Source organism: Aulostomus chinensis, chromosome 7, assembly GCF_037954235.1.
Source record: "Aulostomus chinensis isolate RoL2024-O1b breed Wild chromosome 7, RoL_Achi_v1.0, whole genome shotgun sequence".
NCBI classification, from domain to species: Eukaryota; Metazoa; Chordata; class Actinopteri; order Syngnathiformes; family Aulostomidae; genus Aulostomus; species Aulostomus chinensis.
This window is the reverse complement of record NC_141326.1, coordinates 3,802,501-3,827,570: the sequence shown is the minus strand read 5'-3', so window position 1 is coordinate 3,827,570 and position 25,070 is coordinate 3,802,501. Positions and strand designations below refer to the sequence as shown.

Below are 25,070 nucleotides of genomic sequence, written 5' to 3'. Positions count from 1 at the left end.
CCAATGCTACAAGTAAAGTGACTGTGGGGTTAATGGAAGTGTCGGTGTATTTTCAATGCTGCTCATGTAAATTCCATGCAAAGTGGGGCTCAAGTTCTGAAGCATCATTTCCTGCTTCAGAGTTGATGGGACCTGGACATCTGTCTGGAGGGGACTCTCCACGAACCTGAACTTCAACTGAACTTGAGACAAAATCAACAAAGTGGTGTATTTACATACTGGCACACAATTGTGTGTTTGTGTGTGTGTGTGTGTGCGCGCGCATGCACATGCATTTTTTTGTTGCTTCCATTGGCTTTGAGCTCTTCTCTGTGTCGGCTAAAATATCGAATTCTTGTTTTTGGCTGGTGATTAAAGATTAGAATTTTTTTGTAACTTGTTGCTCTCTCTCTCTCTCTCTCTCTCTCTCTCTCTCTCTCTCTCTGTGAACGTAACTATTGTGTTTCAGAGAAATTGATAATGCGGATGGGTAAAGTGTTTAGAAATAGATATCATTTAATATTTAAGAACACATTTGGGCGTACAATCGTCCTTGGATGAGGCCCATGACTTGCAGATGCAGACCCCTCAAAGCTGAAAGACTCCTGTCATCTCAGTGTCTCACCTGAAAATCTCTGTTGTGTCAGAACTTTTCATTCATCTCACTGTCTGGGAACATGTAAAAACAGGAAGACCCCAAACGTTGGCCCTTTTGCATAAACAGTTTGAAAGAGAGAGAGTTTTAGTTTCACACCTAAAACATAATTTACTTAAAGAAAGGGTGAAGGCAGAGTTAATGTCAGACCGACTGGCGAGAGCCCATCTAGAGAGGAAGAGACGAGCGGAGGCAGCTCGACGACAGTTGATTTTTAATGACAAAGTCAGAACTATTGGGGTGAGGAGAACCACAGAACACGTGATGCTGCAGCAAACTGGCATTTTACAAACATGTTGCCATGACCGTGTTTTGTTTTGTTTTTCTAGGTTGACAGGAAAGGTCTTGACATGCAGGTGGAAGAAAAGAAGAAACGGAAAGAGGCAGAAAAAGAGGAACAAAATGCTTCCTGTGAGCGAAACATTGATCACATTCAAACATTTCTTGTTGTGGCTGTCAGAGGGGAAGAAAATGCCAATCATGTCAAGTCATCCTGTTCAAAAACTGTGAACCTGAGTGGTTGAGTAGAAGTTGGCTCTCCAGTTCAAACATATGTCCCATCAGTGCTTCATGCAACACTTAAATACAACTTGACATGATTTAAATGAATTTAAATTTACTGTATGCTTCAATTTGAAAAGAACCAAACTTGGTTGGGTACACAAGTACTTTGCATGTTGAGTTTTATTTTGTACTGCTGCTCTACTTTAAGTTGTACTACTCTGTAGTTTGCGAATGTAAACTTGAAAATACAGTTAATTTTCGAGTTATGGAGGATTAGTCTTGTTTAATTAGAGTATTACTTTGATGATTATGTCTAATATATTTTCATCACAAAGTTCAACATAAATTTAATTTGGGACTGAATAAACTCTGTAAAGGCCACTGCTTTGGAATTCCTAAACAGAGTTTTTAGTTTATGAAAATATATTTTTACATGGTAGAGATTTTCTTTGCCTTGTCATTGTAAAATAAATAAGGAGCGAGATTAAACAACGTTACAAAAGTAGAGAATAATGACAGCATGTGTTTTCAGATTGGTTCCCTACAATCCCCACAAAAATGATATATGAAAATATGAACATCCAGGAATGTATTTGTCACTATGTAATATGATTGATGACATCTGTGATTTCTTATCATTGTGTGTGTGTGTGTGTGTGTGTGTGTGTGTGTGTGTGTGTGTGTGTGCGCGCGCGCCTCCATTTATAGATGCTAAAATGCTAAATGATAGCAAACTAGCTTGCCTTCTCCAGAACCAGCAAGTGAAGGAGAGACGTGCGATGGAAAAAGCAGTTGTCAGCTACCGGCAACAGTACCAGCAACCTCAGAGCCGGCGGGAGTTCGACCTGAACGACCCGGACCGCCTGAAGAATCAAAAGGCAAGAGATGCACAGATGATGATTCCTGGCCTGGTGGGAGAGGACCCCCACCACGAGGACAGACAGCAGAGACAGAGAGAGCAGCTGAGGGAGTGGCTCATCCAGCAGCAGAGAGAGCAAGCAGCAGAAAAACAGCAACAGGAGCTGGAAAGTAGGCATCAGCTGATATTTGTGCACGATACACACTTCACACACATGGAACACGAACTTTGCTCATCTCCTCCACCTCCCCCCAGGGCTGCACTACGACCGCAGCAGAGTAGACACGGACAACAGAGCGCTGCAGCTTCAGAAGATGGAGATGGAGAAGAGGAGAGCAGCAGCAGTTGCTGCTACAAAGTGCAATCGTGCCATGGTAAGTGGCTCTCACCTCCACCGTGACCACGAGCACGAAGGTGCTCTTTAACTGCTTGATTCCAGTACTGCTAACAATCACCATTTTGTCCCCTCCACCCTGTCGCTGTGCTTGGATGTTAAAGGCTGAGGAGAAGAAGCAGATGGACAAGGAGGAAAAACCTTTCCCCAGCAAGGTGGGAGTCCCTGGTCTCTGTCACATCAGCAATAGGAAGGCTCCTCCAGAGAGCTTGCAGCAAGTCACCCAGTTCCAGAAACATCAAATTGAAGAGAAAAAGGTAAAAGAGGAGCAAATGACATTCAGACCAAGCATGCTGCCCAAATGAAGGTTCTCTTTCTGTGTGTAGAGGATGGAATTAGAGAGGAGGAAGCAACAGGAGCATTTTCATCATATGACCTCGGCCTCAGCACGCACAGTTCTGTTAAAAGAGCGCCAGGAAGAACGACTTAGGAAGCAGCTGAGACGCCAGCTGGACAGTGCCAACATCCAACTGGCTGAATCAAGGAAACAACGGTAAGTAACGTTTGATTTGATCGGACACTGAGTTTGTTGGATTATTCTCTCACTGATCCTTTGTTACTTGATGTCATTTTCAAGGCAACCGGACCTTGAAAGGGGGCGCATCGACGACAGCTTCTTCTCAAAGTTCAACACTTGCAGCCGTTGATGGACGACACACAGCACTGTTGACTGAGCCTGTGCACCAATGACACATTAGCCCATAACCTAGGGGCAGGTGTTTTGAGTCATTGATGATAATAATAGCAATTATAAAAATGTTAATAATAGTAGCTTGGATTTACATGCCACCTTTCAGGAAAACAAGGAGGCTTTACAAAACAACCAAAAATGCAACAAAAGTATTAATAGGATGAGCAAGGGTGGCCAGGTAGACTACTAGAAGCCTCGTGAAGAGGCTGTGGGCCTGGACAGGTGAATTTTAACTTTGACTTAAAGGAGTCCGAGGGATGTAATACCAGAGAGTGAGAGACACCCCAAAAAGATTGTGAATTGGGTTGGAGTGTTGAAGGGGATGGGGGGTTGGGTGGGGGTTGTCAGAGTCGGGGTGTTGAGGGTGGTCTTTTATGGGCTGGAGGAGGTCAGACCAGTTTTGGGGGCATGGGAATGTTTTTATAGATCTTTTACCTGCTCCCTAAGTTTTTCTTCCAGGCCAGTCTTTTTTTTTCTTCTTCTTTTTATCTAAAAAAAAAATCATCTTTCAACCGGCAAATAATGTCCATTCTTCCATTTTCTACCGCTTATTCTGTTAAGGCGGGGGGGCTGGAACCTATCCCAGCTGTCTTCGAGCAAGAGGCGGGGTTCACCCAGGACGAGCGCCCACTCTTGCATGTCTTTGGAATGTGGGAAGAAGCCGGAGTACCTGGAGAGAATCCACGCAGGCACGGGGAGAACATGGAGACTCCACACAGAAAGACCCCACGTTCCAGCCAGGGATCGAACCCACGCCACTACAGCAGATACCATGAAAAACTGAAATCAATGCATATTACAAATGCAGCTGAGGTAGGGGATAGTCACCCCAACCTGGTCTGGAACCAGGGTCTAGAGGGTACCAAACATGCTCACTGGCCACAGCGTCTGAGCCAGGCTTGTTGTTAATGCAGCCAGAGTGCATATTTCACCGTGGCAACGGCAATCAATCACACTACCCATCTCTTCAGGAAGCGTGCACCTCTCACCCACATGTCCCTCACAAAGCCTCCACTGCGCTTCTCCACTTTGCAGGGTGCCACACATTAGTGCTTCACCAATGTCTGGGGTCCTTCACACAGGGGTCACCTAACCTCAGGGTCTTTCATATGGCTCACACTCTTGCCTCCAATGACCTCACGGCATGTCATCCCACTTCTGACACCTAATGGCAGATCAGCAGTGTGGCAGATGGCAGCCACCATGATTACATATGCATTCTGGCTACCTTGCCAGTGAACCTGGCTCTCTGGCATTGCAGTAAATGATACCATATGGACCTGGGGTTGAGACCAGGGAGGGGTGACCGCCCCCTACCTCCAATACAAATAACACAATCACATTAATAGTAAATATGTAAATGCACAAACAGAAGATATTATCAGAGTAAAAATAAAACTCCAACCACACCAGCCTACACCTGGGGGATATGTGCGCCACAGCTGAATACAGAGTTACTAATGAAGTGCTTGAAAAAATTAAAGGGCCACTTTTTAGTCAGAGTGTAGCATCAAGTCAGTTACACTTCTTGCATACTGACATGGGAAGTAGCAGAGGGCGTTGTCAATCAGTTACAGCTGCTTTGGTGTCAATGAAATTAACAACATGTGTACAGCAGGGGCAGCAAAGCAGCAACCCCTTAAACAGGAATGGTTTTCAGGGGGAGGCCACTGACATTCTTTCGCTCCTCATCTTTTTGGACTGTTTTTCACTAGTATTGCAATTGGTGGGGGGCAGTGTCACTAGTGGTAGCATGTAGCATTACCTGGATCCTACAGAGGTTGCACAGGCAGTCCAACACCTCCAGGATGGCACATCAATACGTGCATTGCCATAAGGGTTGCTATGTCTCCCAGCACTGTCTCAAGAGCATCGAGGAGATTGCAGGAGACATGCAGTTACTGTAGGAGAGTTGCACATGGCTGTAGAAGGTCCATAACCCATCAGCAGGACAGCAGGACTGGTATCTGCTTTGTGCAAGGAGGAACAGAACACTGCCTGAGCACAACAAAATGACCTTCAGCAGGCCACTGGTATGAATGTCTCTGACCAAACAATCAGAAGGAGACTTCATGAGGGTGGCCTGAGGGTCCGATGTCTTCTAGTGGGCCCTGTGCTCACTGCCTCGCACCCTGGAACTTGATTAGCATTTGCCACAGAACACCAGAACTGGCGGGTCTTCCACTTGTGCCCTGTGCTTTTCACAGATGAGAGCAGGTTCACCAATGGAAGCCATGGAGAACGTTATGCTGCCAGTAACGTCGTTCAGCGTGACCTGTTTGGAGGTGGGTTAGTAATGACCTGCAGGGACCACAGACCTCTACAGGCTAGACCATGGCACCGTGACTGCCAATAGGAATTGGGATGAAATCCTTGGACCCATTGTCAGAACCTGCACTGGTGCAATAGCTTATGGGTTCCTCCTGGTGCATGACAATGCCCCACCTTGTGGTGAGAGCATGCAGGCAGTTCCTCAAGGATAAAGGAATTGATACCATTGACTGGCCCCCGCCCTCACCTGACTTATATCCAACAGAACACCTCTGGGACATTATGTTTCAGTCTATCCGACACCAGCAAGTTGCACCTCAGACGATCCAAGAGCTCAGTGATGCCCTGGTCCAGATCTGAGAGGAGACACCCTAGGACAGCATCTGTCATCTTATTAGGAGCTTCCCCCATGTTGTCAGGCGCGTGGGTACCATACAAACAACTGAGTAACATTTTGAGTTGCAACAATGAAATATCAGCGAAACAGTCTAACCTGCTGCATCATTGTTTTCACTTAGATTTTTGGGGTGTCTTGGAATTCAGTTTTCTGTGGGTTGATAATTTCCATTTCCATCAAATGATGTGGCATCCTTTCATTCCTAACACAGTACCCAGGCCATGTCAGTATCCACATCCAGCAGGATTTTTTTGCCCCCATTGAGATCTGATGTGTTTTCAAAGTATTCCTTTAATTTTTTTTGAGCAGTGTATGTAACATATCCGAGTGGACCGTGGCCAAAATGCAAATGAACAGCACTGAAATGATGCTTTGTCATCACTGTCCTGTAAATGGATGATCGAAGGCTTTTCTTTGACACTTCACCTTGTTTGCAGTAAAAAAAAGTAGGATTTAATTACTGTGGTTGAAGATGAAATAAAAGCGGTTCATCAAAAACATGAAACAACATCCGAATTTTTGATCACATTCGTCCTGTCAATCTTACTCATAACATGAATCTCAGTTATGATTGTAGGAAAAAATATATTTGTGTCTGACATGTATGATAGTCTACAAATCTACTGAAACATAACATTTTAATTGTCAACATAATCTGGTTTTTGCAGCAGCAGCAGCAGCGTGATGTTTACATTTCCCCTGAGAATTTAATGTGAAAGTATATATATCATAAAATATAGAAGCATATTAACAGACTATGTGTCAGAAATAAAAAAAATATAGGATTCATTTATGTTGTGAATATCCGCAGCGATCCCCCACAGCGGAAACAATATGAGCATGTTCAGTCACTGTGAAGCCAAATGAGGTCGAGTCAAGTCAAGTTTATTTGTTTAGCGCCAAATCACAACAAAAGTTATGGCACTTTACAAGGAGAGCAGGTCCAGCTCTGCAAAGACTCAAGCAGGGCTCCACTGAGTGCTCGCAGCACCAGGAGGAGATCCCACGGGGGCACCTGATTCTGCTGTGGGGGTCTGAGTCGGAGAGCCCCCTTGAGGAAACTGGTCACCAGGGTATGAGACCCAATAGTTCTCCCATCTACCCTCACATGTCTTGCAGCGATGGCAGCAGTATATACCTTGATGGTGGAGGGCGTGAGTCCCCTATCAAGAAGTGACTGTAAGAACTGTAGGACAGTTAGCAGGGGGCAGCACGTTGGCTCCTGCCCCTGCCCTTGGACCATTCTATGAAAAAAATTCCACCTGTTGGCAAAGAGGGTGTTGGTGGAGGTCACCTGCGAGCTGTTGATGTGAGGACCACCACACTTCTGCATGAGGCGTCATTGATGGAGTGAAGCAGCCTGATTTATTTGTTGGTCACTGATGATTTAATTTTTAATTCATTGAGCAGACAGACTGCTAAATGTGTCCATGCATGCAGCAAAATGTTGTTGGTCACATACAGTAAAACAAAAAACCTTTTAGGTATTGAAATATGCTTTAGATGAACCAGAAAAACACGTTTCCAGGGTTTAGCTCTCATTTCTTTTCCAAATGAAAGGCTTCAAAACCCAAACAGAATCTGGATTTACATTTCTTGATTCCCAAGAAAAACGGAAAACAAAATGCTCTTAATATTTGTTGATGCTCCATCCATCCATCGTCATCTTCCGCTTATTCCTACACATTAAGGGTCACGGGGGGCTGGAGCCTATCCCAGGATCTACGGGCGAGAGGCGGGGTTCACCCTGGACAGGTCACCAGTCCATCGCAGGACCAACACATAAAGACAGACAACCATTCACACCTACGGTCAATTTAGAGTATCAATCAGCCTAGTCCCCAAATTGATGTCTTTGGACTGTGGGAGGAAGCTGGAGTACCAGAGAGAACCCACACAGACACGGAGAGAACATGGAGACTCACACAGAAAGATCCTGCGCCCGAGCTGGGACTCGAACCCGGAACCTTCTTGTTGTAAGGTGACAGTGCTGACCACTGCACCACTGTGCAGCCCATTTGTTGATGCTCTTTTCTCAAAAAGGTTGAATAAATCATAGCTGGAGAGTAAATATGATCTGCTGAGTGGTGGGTCGCAATCAGAGTTGCTGCTGCAAGGGATTGTGGGACAGCATTATCTCCTCTCCCTTCAGGACCCTTGTTAAAGGAGCTAACACAGGAAGCATATGTACTCCTTTTTGAAGTATTTTGGAAAAGTGGAGCAGCTCCTATCATGGTGGACACACACACACACACACACACACACACACACACACACACACACACACACACACACTTCTGCTCCACGTCACTCAGTTAGGACCCTTCCTTAGCAAAATGAACAATTTCATCACTCCCAGAGTCTTGTTCCTTTTAATGAGGGGCCAGGGTCCAGGTCCAGACCAGGTGCATTAATGTAATTGAATGAATGAATACATTTGCTCGTGTCCAATTTGTGGGATAGAACATGGATGAATGTGTACGGGCACACGACAAATCTGCAGTGGTGAGTGTCCCTGAATTTTTTGCAAGATTCAGCTTTAAAAAAAAACCAAAACAATATAGATGATTGAACCAACATGATTGATTTGTCTGTTGAAAAAAACAGACAGAAAACAATGTGTAAAGTTCCAAACCGGGCTCTCTCACACACTGGTGTGTGCAGCCTACTGTTTCACTCCAAATTAAGAATTGTATTAAGAAATATTGGCCCGTCGTATCTGGTGAGCCATCGCTCGGCCATATTTTCAGGATGTTCCTAATTTTGCTCATGAACAAACTAATGGGCTCAGAGACGCCCTGGCCAGCGCTGACTGCTCTACAGCTCCCTAGAACTGTTGCTCCAGGCTACCTGGTGGAGATGATCCTTGCTGACTGCATTCAGTAGGGATTCTTTTCTTCAAACACACTCTGGCAAGAAGTTCCCTCTTAAAAACACAATTCTGTGATGGACTTGTTGACGTGTCCATGAGGATTACGCTGGTAAAAGAGGACCAGAGCCTCTGATCTTCAAACACAAAAGCAACATTATGAACAGAGATGAGCAGAATATTCAGCAGCAAGACGCTTTGAAAAGCAGGAAACGACGTGAGTTCTCGAGGTTTAAGACACAGATGTTGTCAGAGCCTCTGAAAGAGGATGTGAAGGCGATAAGACTTTGATGCAGAGAGATTTTTGATTACACCACTCTGAGGAGATTAATTTTTAATATTGTAATTTAAAAACAAAACAAAAACGCTGCCTTCACCCTTGCTTATTTAGGCCTAAGGATGTTTTTAATCTAATACACCGGATTCAGTCTCCTCCACTTTACCCGCGATAGTTATTCAGACGTGGAGGTAGAGTTCTTTCGCGGAATTATGTTACTTATAGTTCAGTTTATCTTTATTTATGTGTTTATTTATTTTAAAAAGGGGGGGGGCAGTCGAGCAATAAACCCTCCTTGAGGATTATGTCGTTCTGATTATTTTGGATTCGGTTCTGTGACGTTGAACGTTCCGGTGAGAACCGAAAGGTTACGAAGGTTGACGAAAGTCTGGTTACCTAGCAACCCGCGTGTTTAAAATACGAGCGTCTCGAGAGTCCTACAGACTTTCCAGTTTCAGAGCAAAAACACAAATTGTCATTGAAAATGCTGAAGGCGGAGTTGCCGTCGGAACGACTGGCCAGAACCCGTCTGGAGACGAAGAGAAGCGAGGAGGCCGCTCGACGAGAGCGGGTCTTCAACGACACAACCAGAACTGTTGGGGTGAGCAGAGGACGACGACAACCACAGAACAGATGATGCTCCGCTAACATGGTGTTTTGATGACGGGCTGCCTCGACTGTTCTGTCTGTAGGTTGACAGGAAAGGTCTCGACATGCAGGTGGAGGAAAAGAAGAAACAGAAAGAGGCAGAAAGAGAGGAACAAATCGTTGACGGTGAGCTTGTAAAAGACATCAATCACGGAGATTAAAGCGTCGCCGCCCTCACGTGTTTTTATGACGTGAGGAAACTCGTGAGTCTCACTGCAAGTATTTTAAAGTACAAAACACACATTGTCGTAAGCAGCTGGCTTGTGCTTGAGTTGTATTTTCTGTACTTATATGTACTACTGGTGAACTTGTAGTTTACCAGCCAAGCATCCCAAGCCGCTGAGCGTTGATGAACGCATGTTGAGCCGAGATGTGGAAACCCTTGACTCTGTTCCCTGTAACCTTCCACCATGTTTATGTAAATTTGGGAACCTGCCCAGTACATGCAGCGTCAGCGTCCTCGTAGTCTCCTCCCTGAACGTAACTGTAGCCTTTTCCTACGATCTGACCTTGTGTTCATCTGATCCATCCACGTCGCTCTTGCGTGTGACCCATCGACCGCCTACTGTGCTCTCGTGGTGGCAACCCCGTGACACTGAAGGCCTGGTTCCTATGTCACTGCTTTGTGACCAGAGTCCACGGGTGTTGCAGTTCGTCCTCCGCATCTTCAGTCTGGATTTGCTGCAGCTGAGCTGGTCTCGTCCTGATTCTTGGTGGATTCCTTCTTATTTGAGTTTCAGTGCCTTGACCCTGCCGTGTGCATCCAGTCTGTTCAGGTGTAATCCCAGAGTCACCACTCTGGATCCCTGCACCTGGTATATTAACCACATTTTAATGATACTAAGGTGATGCCTCCACAGTACTAACTATGCATTAACTAACCATTTCTAATGTTGTTTTATCAAGTTGCCATCAATCTGCTGGATACTGAGCTGCTCCTCTGGAGCAGTTGGGCTTCAGGTTCTTGCTCAAGGGCGCGTCGGTGCTGATGATGACAGAGGGCACCTCCTCATTTTCCTCACCCAGATTCATCCTGGCAGCCTAGAGCCTAGAGCTGTTGACCCTCTGGTCACAAGCTTGCTTCTCTAAGCTTTAGGGAGAATTGTTGGGTGTGTGGCATCAGAAAGAGTGGGATGTAGACCTGGTCTGGAGGAAACCTGTGCTAAGATCTAACTGTATTGTATGATTGGTCAGTTCTGTGTTTCTTATCAGGTGTGTGTGTGTGTTTCCATTTATAGTTGCTAAAATGCTAAATACTAGCAAACTAGCTTGCCTTCTCCAGAACCAGCAAGTGAAGGAGAGACGTGCGATGGAAAAAGCAGTTGTCAGCTACCGGCAACAGTACCAGCAACCTCAGAGCCGGCGGGAGTTCGACCTGAACGACCCGGACCGCCTGAAGAATCAAAAGGCAAGAGATGCACAGATGATGATTCCTGGCCTGGTGGGAGAGGACCCCCACCACGAGGACAGACAGCAGAGACAGAGAGAGCAGCTGAGGGAGTGGCTCATCCAGCAGCAGAGAGAGCAAGCAGCAGAAAAACAGCAACAGGAGCTGGAAAGTAGGCATCAGCTGATATTTGTGCACGATACACACTTCACACACATGGAACACGAACTTTGCTCATCTCCTCCACCTCCCCCCAGGGCTGCACTACGACCGCAGCAGAGTAGACACGGACAACAGAGCGCTGCAGCTTCAGAAGATGGAGATGGAGAAGAGGAGAGCAGCAGCAGTTGCTGCTACAAAGTGCAATCGTGCCATGGTAAGTGGCTCTCACCTCCACCGTGACCACGAGCACGAAGGTGCTCTTTAACTGCTTGATTCCAGTACTGCTAACAATCACCATTTTGTCCCCTCCACCCTGTCGCTGTGCTTGGATGTTAAAGGCTGAGGAGAAGAAGCAGATGGACAAGGAGGAAAAACCTTTCCCCAGCAAGGTGGGAGTCCCTGGTCTCTGTCACATCAGCAATAGGAAGGCTCCTCCAGAGAGCTTGCAGCAAGTCACCCAGTTCCAGAAACATCAAATTGAAGAGAAAAAGGTAAAAGAGGAGCAAATGACATTCAGACCAAGCATGCTGCCCAAATGAAGGTTCTCTTTCTGTGTGTAGAGGATGGAATTAGAGAGGAGGAAGCAACAGGAGCATTTTCATCATATGACCTCGGCCTCAGCACGCACAGTTCTGTTAAAAGAGCGCCAGGAAGAACGACTTAGGAAGCAGCTGAGACGCCAGCTGGACAGTGCCAACATCCAACTGGCTGAATCAAGGAAACAACGGTAAGTAACGTTTGATTTGATCGGACACTGAGTTTGTTGGATTATTCTCTCACTGATCCTTTGTTACTTGATGTCATTTTCAAGGCAACCGGACCTTGAAAGGGGGCGCATCGACGACAGCTTCTTCTCAAAGTTCAACACTTGCAGCCGTTGATGGACGACACACAGCACTGTTGACTGAGCCTGTGCAGTCGTGGCGCTGGTAACAGGAGGACCCACAACACAAGGAGCAAATTAAGAGACACGCAGATGTAAATTATTATTTGATTTTAATGACTTCCAAATGAGTCCAGGCAGCTTTACCCTTTTGACTGTGATTCTGAGAACTTTGGTTTCACTGGCAGTTCCACACAGATGATAAAAGATCAACTTCACTCAGAGGCAGCTGAAAATCTAAGGAACTACATTCAAGTAGAGAACCTATAAATAAACCTGAAAATAAAATGTTCGTCAAGCTCCACACTCATTCTGACAAGCAGCCTACAAGATTGCAAAGAACAAACTCACAGTTTAAGCACCTGGTAACGTCCCCCTGAATCGTGAATCTTTAGAGTGCAAATGAACTCAAACAGACCAACAACCTGAAGCCACGTCTTCCCTTCTGTGTATTCAAGTAAAGTCCCTCCATGTCGGCGTACGGAGCTCGTGCTACCAGTAGGACTCCACGGTGTTGGTGAAGGGCGGCTTTACAGCAAGCAAACACACCTGAGACTCAACCACCACAAAACTACATGCAACAACCAATGGTAACACTGACAATGTGCCAGGTGATGATGTGGCATCATTTCAGCTTCACGAACGGCCCCAAGAAAATGTAGCTTCAATGAATCGACTCACTGTGTAATCCGGTGAGAAAACTGTTCAAATGGAACTTTCATCTCAGGGAAAAGAACATTATTACATCAAATGCGTTGCTTGAGACTGATTTGTAAAACTGTTTCATGTAACCGCCAACTGCATGAAAATTATGAGTCTTGTGCAAGAGTGTCTGTTTGTTGCAGAAGCCTAAATAAAACTGGTTTTGTTGTTTCAACCACAGTCCTGTTAAGTTCGGTTTGCATGTATAATTCACATGCCATCAAGTCTTCTGTCCTCAAAGGAAACGCTGACAACATTTCAACATTGTCAGTTTTCCTTCCATTAAATATTTTCAGACACAAACTTGTCCCATCTGGTCTGCCACAGAGCCAGAGCTCTCTCCTGCTGCCGTGGGTCCAGGGAGCTGTACCTGAGAGACGAGGAGAGGGAGGGAGATGTCAGTGACGGGTCTCCAGCAGAGCTCCGGTGTAACACACCTCCGATGAACTCACTTAATAGAGTTTATCGCCAGCTGTTTGAGGGAACCCAGGTGGGATCGGATCCCACCAAAGCCCACAAAAGCCTCATAGAAGTCGTAGGAGAGGCCCGAGGCACCAAACATGGCCGGGTCATCTGAACTAATGACCACTGGGTGGTTCTCTGCCATGAGCACCGCTGCTGGGTGGTTTCGCAAATCACTGACCAGCTTCAACACCTCCATGACACAAAAGAGACACCATGTTAAAAGAAGCCTTCGCTGTCACCTGCTAATGTGGTCTAGCAGAGAGGTGTGTATACCTGGTTGGAGATGGGACACACCTCCACAGCCACCCCTCTCTTCCTGGATAGATCTCGGGCCACTGGGTGGCGAACCATTGCGAAGCCATGACCAATCCGTGAGGTGTTCAACAGAAGAGCGTCCAACAAGTTCTGGTCCACCTCTGTGCCTTCCAGATCTACACAGGGCACACGTACATCACCGGAGTGACCCATCAGTGGATCCTCCTAATCCTACCTGGACTCTTGAACTGGCCGCAGTGTTCCAGTATGTGTGTGTGTGTGTGCGTGCGTGCGTCTGTCTGTCTGTCATCAGTATAACCATGAAACATGAAAGATCTGACCGTAAATAATGATTGACAGCAGTGATACATATGAGAAGTTGGACACATCTTGAGTACAGCAGTTCCATCCATCCATCCATTTTCTACCTCTTATCCTGTTAAGGGTCTCAGGGGTGGAGCCTATCCCAGCAGCCTTCACCCTGGACAGGTCACCAGTCCATGGCAGGGCCAACACATATAGACAGACAACCATTGGCTCTCCCAGTCACGCCTACAGTCAATTTAGAGTCTGGATTAACCTGGTCCCTCTTGATGTCTTTGGACTGTGGAGGAAGCTGGAGTACCAGAGAGAACCCAGCAGGAACAGGGAGAACATGGAGACTCCACACAGAAAGACCCCGTGCTCCAGCCGGAGCTCAAACCTGGAACCTTCTTGCTGTGAGGCTCCAGTGAGGACCACTGCTCCACCGTGCCGGCCGTTACATTACATATATATTATAAAAATATTTTTAATTTTGCATGTTTAACTGCTGTACTTGGGCAAGTACACATGCAAATGGGGATGAGGCTGATTGATTCTCTAAATTGACCGTAGGTATGACGGTGAGAGCCAATGGTTGTCTGCCTCTATGTGTTGGCCCTGCCATGGACTGGTGACCTGTCCAGGGGGAAGGCTGCTGGGATAGGCTCCACCCCCCACACACCCCCGTGACCCTTAATAGGATAAGCAGTACAAAATGGATGGATGGATGGATGTCATGCTTTTTCAATGAGAAGAGTAGGTGTTTTTTTTTTAAACGTAAAAGTATTTGCATCACACTGAATCAGCCTGACACGTCACGCCAACAGAAGAGTATTTGTCAGATTTTCAGAAGCAGCTACTTATCATGCATGTGTGCGCACAAGCAGATCATCTCTAAGCCTCATCATGTCAACAGCTGGACGGAGTCATTGGTGCTGGTACTGTTGATGACGCAAGTCTCACACAGCATCCACTGTTCTCACCAGTCTCTCCTGCATGGAAAAAGAAGGGGAGGGTCACCCCTCGCTCTCCTGGCAGTGACAAGGCATCTCTGAAGTACCACAGGGGTCTGCCTCTGTCCTCTCGGCCCACCTGCACAGGGAGGGAGGGAGGGGGAGAGAGAGAGAGAGACACTTGCATTGCAAACATTGACAGCAGATGTGATTTGGAGCCGTTATTGTTCCAGTCTCCACATTGTCCGTCAGTATTCCAGTGTGTGGTTCCTCACCAGGTCAAAACCTGCCAGGATATCTGGGAAGTCCGCCTGCAGCTTCATGGCCTCCTCCACAACTTCAGCCATCACGGATGTGTTCACTCCCCTGAAACACGTGATCATTTCAACACGCTCAGGCTTGATAGCCAGAACAGAAGCAGCATCAACTTGGCCTGAACGGTCAGATCTGTTAACAGGAAGCAGGGCACCTGTGAACCGTGAAGATGATTCTTGCTCCAAAGAAGTCCGGGTGGGCGGCTGTGAACCGTCTGGTGACGTCCTGGTAGGTTTTCAGAGTCCAGGCTCGGTCATGAGTGCTGCCATCTAACTCGTATATCTGAGAGTGAACAAGACTGTGATAAGAAATCAGAACACGCGAGAACATGAAAGGGCGCCATGAAGACCTCTACCTGGGGGAGTAAAGCCCGTAGCTCCAGATACATGACGTTGTCTGAGTGCAACTGGGTGAGACCCTGGTAGTAATAGTCTCTGAACACTGGCGCATACGTGACCAGACCCCACACTGCCTTGAAGGCCTGTTCAAACCGATCCCAAACCACATCCTGGCTGGGGTAGAGCGCGTCTGGATCCCGAGCAGTGAAGAGCGTCAGGTTCCCCATGATGCTGAGAGTGTAAATACATGATCATTAGAGTCAACCCACCACTGCTGAGACTGAAATGAGCCCGAGCACTGCTTCACTGACGTTCTCTTCATCTTCATTAGGGGCCGTGTGTTCGAGAGGAAACTCCTCTTCATCAGCAGAGTGCAATGAGTGAAGGTGACTCATTCAGATTCAGATCTGAATCTGAATCTGAATGAGTCACCTTCACTCTCTGGAACGCGGTACAAAACAGGTCCCGATACCTCCTTACCATCACCTTTGTGCGGGTAAAACCAGGAGGGTGCTCTGTCGAGGCGAGACCTCCATCGAGGACAATGTGCCCATGTTTGAGAAGGATCATTTGAAACCTGAGCCCTGCGATCCCACCTTTTGAGTCTGAACAGTGTTTGTATGTACCACCAGCAGACTGAGATTCCTAATCCATGAGTCTGACAACAATATAGAAAGCATCGCTTCATAGATCAACACGTGTCGAACATGGAAAATGACAAACATATAAACTGTGCCGTTTCTCCTTTAGAACAGACTCAGAAGTTTATGAGGTGCAGTTGAATGGACCATGAAGTGCTGTAGCTTGCTGGCAGACCGCCAGGAGCGTTACAGTGTTGTCCAACCACAACCGGTCTAGTTGTGCGACTGCATCTCCCTGAAAGACTCTTAGAGTAGCGGGGGGTGAGTCCTGGTCCAGATGTGTCCGCCCAGGTCTGTCTCGGCGAAGGGGCGTGGCTCTAAAAGTAGAACACAACCAGCAGCGTGGAGGCCGTCTGAGGCTGAGCCCCATCATCTGATAGTGAAGCAGTGAGTATCTCCATCTGGCAGTTGGTGATCTGTCCTCAGAGATTTACCAGACACCCGGGGGTCCTACACGTCCACCCGTGGGGAACCAGTGTCTTAGCACAATTAACAGACATTTTGTTTTATTGGCTGGAGTGTTTGAGGTGCTGCATCAAACCGCGCCTGTTCCTGTTTGTAAGCCGTTCTTTGGCCAACACTTCACGCCACACCGCGGCTGGGATGATCGGCGAGGACTTTTTCTGTGTAATTCTGTGAGCAGCCACAACCGTACCAGCATCAAAACCAATGAAAGCATAACTTCCTCGTTCACAGTCACAGATATTAAGTTTCACGGAAGAAGTAAAAAAAAAAAAAACTCAATTTGTTCGCAATACAGAAATAGACAAAAATACCAATTTGACCACAGTGGGTCGACTCCTACATCGGACGGAAACCTCACCTGTGGTCCAGATCAGTGGTGTTGATCAACTTGGCCCTGAGGTTCTCCAGCAGGTCCCAGGGGGAACACTGTGGTATCGTTTGGGGTGATCGGGACGAGAAGATGAACCTGATGGACTGGTTTTCGGTGACACACATGTAGCAGTGTGGCCGATAAGTCACGTTCCTCACTAGCCAGTCCACATCGACCATGGAGAAGTCATGGACGTGGAGAGCTCCACCTGAAACCAAACCGCATTAAAATCGTGTCACATCTGAAAAACCAAATACTGGCCTTACCTTTAGGCATGTTCTGCAGCAGGCTGAAGATCGGGCTGGTCCTGATGAGGTGCCGAGCCTTGAAGAAGTGCATGGCGGGAGGAAAGTCCACTCTGGCCACCTCCTCCTGCTTCATCTTGAACAGTCGAGCATCCAGCCGCTGCTCAGAGTTACTCAGCACCATCTTGCCCCCGGTCTGCATGGAGGCCTCCAGCTGTATGAGGGCCTCTCTCAGCCCGGGGTCCGGCATGGACACACCACCTGTTACACAGCAGAGGAGCAGACAGGCCACCGCCGCATGGGGGCGCAGCAGCTCCACCGCCATGATTTCCAAATCTAACAAATGAAAGACAACACACGGTGAGGTTCGAAGCCTGGACTTCCTTCTCAAGTCACAAGTGGTGACTCCGACACCAGCGGAACGGTTCCAGTGAGCCAGATTCCCCCAGGGACCTCAACCCAACCCCCATTACTGGAACTACTTTTCGTACGAGTCACACGTTCGGAGTGAGTGACTAGAATAACACAGTCACCAGCCCCCGTGACTACGTAAATAATATCAGAGGAAGCCCGCACCAGCAGCCCAGCTAGTCTGCTAATGTTAGCCTCGGTTGAACAGTCCAGGAGTCTTACAGAGGTGATTTGTGTTACATCGTTCAAGGGTCCAATAAAGAGACTCTAAATAATTAAAAATTATATTACCTTACTTATTTACGACAAATGTGGCGTCGAAGTGACGTGAAACGCTGCAACCTCACATTAAGTGTATTCACAGCTAGTTGCTCGACAGTTGTAGGCGATGTGATTCGCTTTAAAGCGGAGTAAAACCCGGGGAGGCCTCGGTAGGAGAAGGCGCCACGGGTGTGCTCTCCTTATCAAATAACGTTACTTTGTCACGGCAGAGTCAGGCTGCAAACTGGCGAGTAACACCGATTAATGCTACTGTAGGCGACTAGATGGGTCCTGCCTCAACATCCATAAAGGTGATCTCAGGCTGCATGTTGGCTCCGCCTCTCCTCTGTGATTGGCTGAAACATCCCCCTGGGAACAATCTGATTGGTGGAGTATGAATTTGTAAACAATAGTCGTCAAGACAGAGATGAGGGAATATCGTCCTTGATGTCAGTGGCAGAGGCGCTGAGGCAGAGCGCGATATCTCAACTTTATATCCAAATCTGATGAGGATATTTTTTTTTAATAGAAAATTTGCTTCGATACTGATAAGATTGATATTCTGCGTGCAAGAGGAAAAAAAAATTTAAAAAAGGGATTTATTATTTTGGAGGTTGTAATTTCTGGTGCTATTATTGCTTCGTTGTAGTGATTTCTTTTCTTTTGAATAATCCTTACGTCAAGTGATGGATGGAATAACAAACAAGAAATTAAGATGTACTCACAACTGCAGAAGTTAAAGGTATAAATACATTTAAAAAGGAATATTATACAGACAAATTTAACTGTAAAATTATTTGACTTGATTTGCAAATAAAAGTCCTAAATTCATAGCAGTCCTATCAAGAGGTTTGTTCACTAGTGTGTGTCCTGCTCTCCCCCTTTAAGAATTCAACTTAATTAGGCTTAATAAAGCACCTTAATTACATGCCTCATCTGCATTTTTTTTCCACTGCCAATTTGCTGCGCCTACACAAAAGGATAGCCTACTCGCGAGTAAGCAGTGGAGAAAGTCTGTTGAGGCGTGATGCTTCCTCTTTCACCGACATCACGTCACAGACCCCCGCAAATATGAGGGGTCACACAACGCAGCATTCAATCTGGAGTGTTCATCAAGAGGAAGAGCACTAATTGAAGGCGATGGTGTGAGACGCTCCAATAGATTCATGCTTTGTCTCTTGTTTTGTCTGTTTGCATTTCATTACTTTTAGCCTTTCAGTTTCTCGAAACCATTACAAATGCACGTCCCACTACTATGGCGAGGAATGGAAGGGTACAGCCGTGTTTTCAGTGCCTTCATTTACGGCAGTGTTTCATTAGGAGGGATTAAGTTACCATCAATCTGCTGTTTCAATGATGCGACTAGTATTTATTTAATTCACAGTTAAAACAAACTTTTATTCAAGAAAAATTATTTATTTCTAAGAAATGTACAGTATATAGAAAATACTCCAGTCAATTTCCCAAATAATCTATGTCAGTCAGGTGAGAACTTGTAAACGTCACTTAAAATGAAACGTACAGGTCTTTTTTTTTCCAATGCCGTCATGAGGTAAAAGACAACTCTGTACAGTGAAAAAAAAAAAAAGCAACATCAAGGAAAAAGATGGACACCACATTTATATTAAAACAAGTCCAAAAATGTACAAAAAATCTTAAAAGAGCAAATAAATATGATTCACATTTAATCTATATGGTTTTCACTAGTGCAGAGAGATGACAGCAGAATAAAAGTGAGCTGAACACGCATCATTCACAGGGAGCTGGTGCGATGCTGCACACCAGAGACACACGCACACACATTCATAAATCTGTACACCGTAAGACAATATCGCAACCTTGCAAACTCTAAAAAACACAACTTTACACATCAGACAGCGCAGGTGGAGACACTACCTCCAAAGTGGCCCTATGAAGCTCACTAAATATCAAGATAACTTCCTATTTGAACAAAACAGCAATTTATCCAGGACAAACTTCTCTCACAGCTTCTAGTGTTTTCCTGTTCGGCCATCCTTGTTCAGATGAATCAGCACCAACCCTTCGGTACCTCTTGTTAAGGATATCAGGAATCTGCAGTCTAAGCTGCCGAAGAAAGACTCTAGACTGGAATACTCTAGTTTCCTGTAGGCAGGAAGGCATGCAATTTATACAATTAAGACGTCGTCTTGTGTCCTCTTTCAAACATGATGCACGTCATTCATGTCTCAATTAAAGTCTCGTTAAAAACACCTGCTGCGCCAAACTGACTGCTGATGAGGAACATGTCAGCATCTTATTTATCAATCTATAAACCCCAAAATAACAGTCATCAGGGTGTCATAAATTACTGAGCTGTGGGTGTCTGGCAGGGCAAGAGAGGAAGTCGAAGGACTCCAAAGATTAGCTAGATGAGGTAGATTCATTTGCTGCCATCAATGCACAAGTGGGACTCACCCGAGCAAAGTCAACACGATCGAGTAGAGGAGAAAACCTACAAATCCACACCAACAGTAGAACATCAAATAAACTGGAATGTAGAATGAGAGCTCAATCTCACTTCTGATCGGCTTTGAAGAGAAAGAACAGTGTGTTTTGCTAAATATCATTAATATCAATCAAAACAGAATCATAAATCTTCTCACATGAAACCGAGGTGGATTAACTTGCTGCCAATGCAGTCCGATGTGTTGCACCTTGATCAAACTTCTGAGAGAAATACCCGTATACTGCAACTGTACACCCTGAGGATACATTTACCACACTGAGGCGGGGAAGAGGAAGCAACCATGCAAAAGGGAGACTTTAAAAAGGAACCAAGAGCTACTGTTACAAATTGTGGGTGGAATGCAGAAGTGTCACATTTAAAACACCACGGCAGGGTTTGATGTGTATGTACATATACCAGCTAGCAGGACATGAGAATCTGAGAATCCCTTCATTCAGGACAAGAGGGAAGTCTCCACAGTGAAGGGTTGTGATTACTAATATCTCCCTCTATATATATCTATATATATTTATACATACATGTTAAGAAGCATTGACTAAAAATAAGACTATCCAAGGCCACTCAAATCCAGGATGTCTAGACTAATAAAACCATAGTGCATAACAGAGTCTGGTACAGTCCGATTAAAAAAGCGCCATCCTTGCTAGTCCTCATTTGCTTGTCAAAGACATTCGTTCCAATGAAGGCAGCTTTGAAAGATGCATATACTGAGTGTTTGCTTCAGAACTGGAGACACACTCTTGTTTGGGTGGAGATGGACAGTAGCTGAGCCTCTCTCAGGACGGTTTTCATCAGTAATCTTACAGCTACTGTGCTTCATTTGACTTAACACATTCACTCATACATTCACTAGGAAAACCAAGGCAACTGCGCAGGGCCTGTGAGTCGACTTGGTTACGGTGACAGTCTCATTGTACCTCCTTTTCTATACCTGAGTTTAAAGATATGGTTGGAAAAGAAAACAAGACAGACAATAGTCCCTCCCTTCTCCAGCAGTCTTCCTCGCTTCTGTCAGTAGATTTACAGCTCCATCAAGCACTCCAGTCAATAAACACGGCGGCAGGCTTCAGTGGTCTTTAATCCATCCATACTTCGATTGCTTTGAGCAGAAAAGGCTATCTGGATTTCTTGAAGGCAATGTGCCCTGTGTTCGGCAGGCTGGCCTAGTGGTTAAAAAGATGCCCTTCTGCTGGAGGATCCAAGCTCAAACATGATTGGACAACTGATCAGACGGAGCGAGTCAGTGAAATCCTACCAGGTCCACGGACTAACACCAGAGCTCTATTTGGAGAGCAATCACATAAAACATTCTCCAAGGCTCAATGAAAGTAAATAGTATTATTTTAATACTACTAGCACCCTGGTTGGATCTTGGCCACTGGTACACAAAATGGAACCATATGTTTGTCCAGTGAAAGACAATCAGGAGTATGCGGAGTAACGTGTCTCTGCGATGGTGCGTCAGCATGCACACGTCTTCTTCCACTCGGCTCACTGGTTTGTCCAGTTCTTTGATAATATCAAGTCTGAAAGGAGGAGAACAAAAACAATGTGTTACTCATGTAGAAATGAAACATGCCCAGGCCTCAAACACTGACTCGGCTTATCAGAATAGCACTAAATTTGCACCACTGGATCTGTGTTTTGGTCCTCTGAGATGTAAAGAAAAATCCTTTTGTGGGAGATGATAAACAGGAACTTCTGAAAACCATATTCTTCTAGAGTTGTTGTGTTGTTTTTTTTTGCTTTGTAGTGTTCCATAGCTTTTTTTGGTGCATGTAACACCAGCAGAGCTCCACTACAGAAGACACTGCTCTTGAACTGCTTGAAACACCTTGTTTGTAGTCAAGATGCAGAAAATTAACTTAATTTTTTTAAGGAAATGTGACAGAAACGACCCCGCAAGGATGCTAAACCTGAATAACTCTATGCATTCTCTATTGAAGCACTTTAGCAGATGAATCACGTGTTCTTTAAATCACGTTAACCTTTCCTAATGTTCACCCAAACTAAAAGTATGAACGGGGGGTGAGCATAATGCCCCTAATTTCACTCACTTTGATCACGTGGCGCCAGTCACACTCCCTGTTTGTTGCTCGGGCCGCCTGGCGCAGCCATCCTCTGTTGCCTGTGAGATGCCAAGAACAAGAGGAAGACCATATTTAACATAACTTATATAACTTAACAATTTTGACAACCAATGCAGAAGTGACAGAGGCTCAAATGTTGGTTCACACACATAGAAGATGATATCAACTGAGATTCCCAGCTAAGAAGCAAGGTTACATTATTTTACCCAGGATGCAGGAAGTGTTCAGGTGCAAGGCCTCTCTGCTGGGGCATCATGCCTTGGTAATTACCGCCAGACCGGGGGTGTCGGTACATGGTCATGCGTGCCTGACCAGGGGAGTAGGGGAGCTGCTGGGGCCGCTGAAGAGCCTCCATCAGGTGTGGGTGAGGCCTTTGGGAAGGAAACCGCCCCAGATCTGGGTATCGCTGGCCAGGGTAAAGGGTTCCATTCCCAACTCCATGGGCTTGAGGCATCATGTGGGATGGAGGGACCCCACCTTGTTGCATCCCAGGGTGCACGATGCGGGGGTCATACATGAAGCCAGGGGGCATGTGTGCTGCAGAGACAGATAGGTGCTGCTGTTGAGGCTGCAGGGTGCTACGACGGCGGGCAGCAGCATTATGACTGTCGAGGTCCAGGATTTCTTTAGGACTCTCAGGTTGCTCTGGGTTTCCCTCAGTATGACTTTGCTTCAGTAAGCTGCCATCGCTGCTGCTGCTGCTGCTGCCTGCACCAGCCTGGTCCCTGCTTTCACATTTCCTGTCCTCTGAGCCTCCAGGGTGTGGCCCTGCTTTAGTCATAGGGTCAGAGGACACCAGACCAACACCCTTTGAACCCTCAGAGCCTGCTGGAGACAGACTGCTGTCTTTGACCTGATTGTTGCCTTTGGCGCTGGCTGCAGGTAGGTAGGCAGTGGGTGGCATAGGCTGGCAAAGCTGATAGTGAGGCTGATGCCAGTCCTCTGGAGGATAACCCCCTCTACAGTTGGCCTGAGGTTGGGGATAATAGTGCTGCTGCTGGAACTGAGGAGGTGCATACATGTTGGCGTGGGCCTGAGGGTGCTGTTGGCCAGGCATGTGGTAGGAGTAGGCAGTTCCTCCTTGCTGGTGGAAGGCGGGGTGGTCAGCAGAATTGTGGAGGGGGTTGATGGCCTGATTATAAGGGTGGTGAGCAGAATGAGGCATGGGTCTAGTCATGGTTGCCTGGCTGAACTGTGGGCGTTGAGGGTTTTCTATGCTGTATGGACCCATGGCTCCATTTACGTGGCCCTGGGAGTGAGGAGGCATGGCAGGATTGTGACCAGGTGCTGGGCCTCTCTGAGCCTGTATACCAGGGTTACTATTCATATGTTGGGTTTGATGGGGATTGGGACTGAAAGACTGGTGCTTATAAATTCCATTTGGAGGCCCAAATTTCATCATGTTGTGCTGGTGAGGAACAGTTGTGCCTTCTGTGTTTGGCCTACTTGTGGGTTCACTGGGTCTCCGATCTCCATGGTCTGCTGGGCTAGGCTGGGAGGGTAATAGGGGGGTAGGGTGGCTGGGGGGCAGAGAGGTGAGAGGGGCTGGCTGAGAGGGTCCAGGCTGAGCTCCCTGAGTGGCACTCTGTGGCATCCCATGCATGGGGCTGTTCTGTGTTGGACGTTGAGGAGGGCTGTTTTGGGGAACGTGAGGATTAGGTGGCAGGCACTGAGAACTGTGGTGCCGTGTGTTCTGGGCTATCTGCTGGGGAGGAATACTCCCACTTTCCTGAGACAGATGTTGTTGTTGCTGATGCTTTTGGACTTTCTGCTGGTGTTCACTTTGTTGATGTGCAATTTTCATCTCTGGCGTTTGCAGACTGGTATTCTGCGATGGTGGTAGATACTTTTGCTGAGGACTGCTCTGAGGATGCTGAGGAGGATGAGGAGCAGTGGGGTCAGTGGAGCTGTTACTTGTGTTGAAATGGGATGAAATAGTGGTGGCACCATTGAGTTCAGGGGGGCAGCGGCCAGCAAATTGTTGCTGGCCATTTACTTCCCGCTTATGGCGCTCTGTTGAACTCTGTAGTTGTTCTGGTTCAGGCACAGTCCCCTCTGATCTTCTCAAGTTAGGGGCTCGGGGGCTGTGGATTCCCTCTGCTGGCCCACTGTGGGGTCTGGGAGGGCTGGGGATGGATGGGTGCTCTTGGCTAATTGAAACAGAGTTTTTGTATGATGAAGCTTCATTGGAAATGTTTTTGTTCTCAGATGTGCCTGTCAACACACAGAACACAACAACAGGTAAGTTAGCGTTCAGGTTTCATCAACTGTTACACAAGAACAAGACTTGAAGTCTTACTTGAGGTTTTTTAAAGCCCAATTGAGTCCTACAGACAGAAAGCAAAGCCTGATAGTTATCTGTCGCTCCTTACTCTCAACATCAATTGTGTACCTCTCGTAACATTAAAATCTTTGCAAGCCGCAATGATTGACAGTAACAAGAGGTAGATGAAACCTGTCAGCAGCAAGGAGTTACAAAGAGTCATCAGGCTTTGCTTCCTGCCTGTAAGACTAAACTGAGGTCACCCAGGTGAGCGAGAACAAATGTGTGCACAACATTATATGAGTTAGGCCCAGTAATAATACCTTAAGATCCATAATTGGTCAAAGAATATGGAAGGAAATTAGACTATTGTAGTACTCCTCCAATTTAATGAAAAACAAACAAACTCATAAATATTGCAACAACACATATTTGGCCTGTCCTGTTTTGTTCCTGTAAAACGTGGAGGTAAACTCATTTTGAGGATTGCCATTGAAGTGTACCTGATGACATGCTATGTCTTTTTTAC

The 25,070-nt window shown here is 46.4% G+C and overlaps 4 protein-coding genes across 4 annotated transcripts in view; 2 read left to right on the top strand and 2 right to left on the bottom strand.

Annotated features, from left to right (window-relative positions):
* Positions 1 to 686: 686 nt before the first annotated feature.
* ribc2 (RIB43A domain with coiled-coils 2) lies at positions 687 to 6,133 on the top strand. The gene is made up of 7 exons (XM_086207656.1): positions 687 to 874; positions 964 to 1,045; positions 1,847 to 2,167; positions 2,253 to 2,371; positions 2,496 to 2,648; positions 2,718 to 2,884; positions 2,969 to 6,133. The coding sequence occupies exons 1-7, from the start codon at positions 776 to 778 to the stop codon at positions 3,036 to 3,038; spliced, it is 1,011 nt and encodes a 336-aa protein (XP_086063782.1). The 5' UTR covers positions 687 to 775; the 3' UTR covers positions 3,039 to 6,133.
* Positions 6,134 to 9,277: 3,144 nt separating this feature from the next.
* On the top strand, positions 9,278 to 12,860 carry LOC147258238 (RIB43A-like with coiled-coils protein 2). The gene is made up of 7 exons (XM_086208201.1): positions 9,278 to 9,497; positions 9,589 to 9,670; positions 10,783 to 11,103; positions 11,189 to 11,307; positions 11,432 to 11,584; positions 11,654 to 11,820; positions 11,905 to 12,860. The coding sequence occupies exons 1-7, from the start codon at positions 9,381 to 9,383 to the stop codon at positions 11,972 to 11,974; spliced, it is 1,029 nt and encodes a 342-aa protein (XP_086064327.1). The 5' UTR covers positions 9,278 to 9,380; the 3' UTR covers positions 11,975 to 12,860.
* Positions 12,074 to 18,041, bottom strand: ada2a (adenosine deaminase 2a). The gene is made up of 10 exons (XM_086208200.1): positions 17,731 to 18,041; positions 17,050 to 17,364; positions 16,772 to 16,991; positions 15,325 to 15,538; positions 15,124 to 15,251; positions 14,930 to 15,020; positions 14,685 to 14,793; positions 13,417 to 13,574; positions 13,131 to 13,333; positions 12,074 to 13,048 (listed from the first exon to the last, which is right to left on the bottom strand). Exons 2-10 carry the CDS (start codon positions 17,351 to 17,353, stop codon positions 12,961 to 12,963), a joined length of 1,515 nt encoding a protein of 504 aa, XP_086064326.1. The 5' UTR covers positions 17,354 to 17,364; positions 17,731 to 18,041; the 3' UTR covers positions 12,074 to 12,960.
* Positions 18,042 to 19,275: 1,234 nt separating this feature from the next.
* Positions 19,276 to 25,070, bottom strand: part of cecr2 (CECR2 histone acetyl-lysine reader) — a 42,910-nt gene continuing 37,115 nt past the window's right edge. The window contains exons 17-19 of the mRNA XM_086208199.1: positions 22,485 to 24,492; positions 22,246 to 22,316; positions 19,276 to 21,714 (exon numbers count right to left, since the gene is read on the bottom strand). Of these exons, the coding sequence (XP_086064325.1) occupies positions 22,265 to 22,316; positions 22,485 to 24,492 (2,060 nt within the window). The 3' untranslated portion in view covers positions 19,276 to 21,714; positions 22,246 to 22,264. The remainder of the gene's footprint in view (positions 21,715 to 22,245; positions 22,317 to 22,484; positions 24,493 to 25,070) is intronic.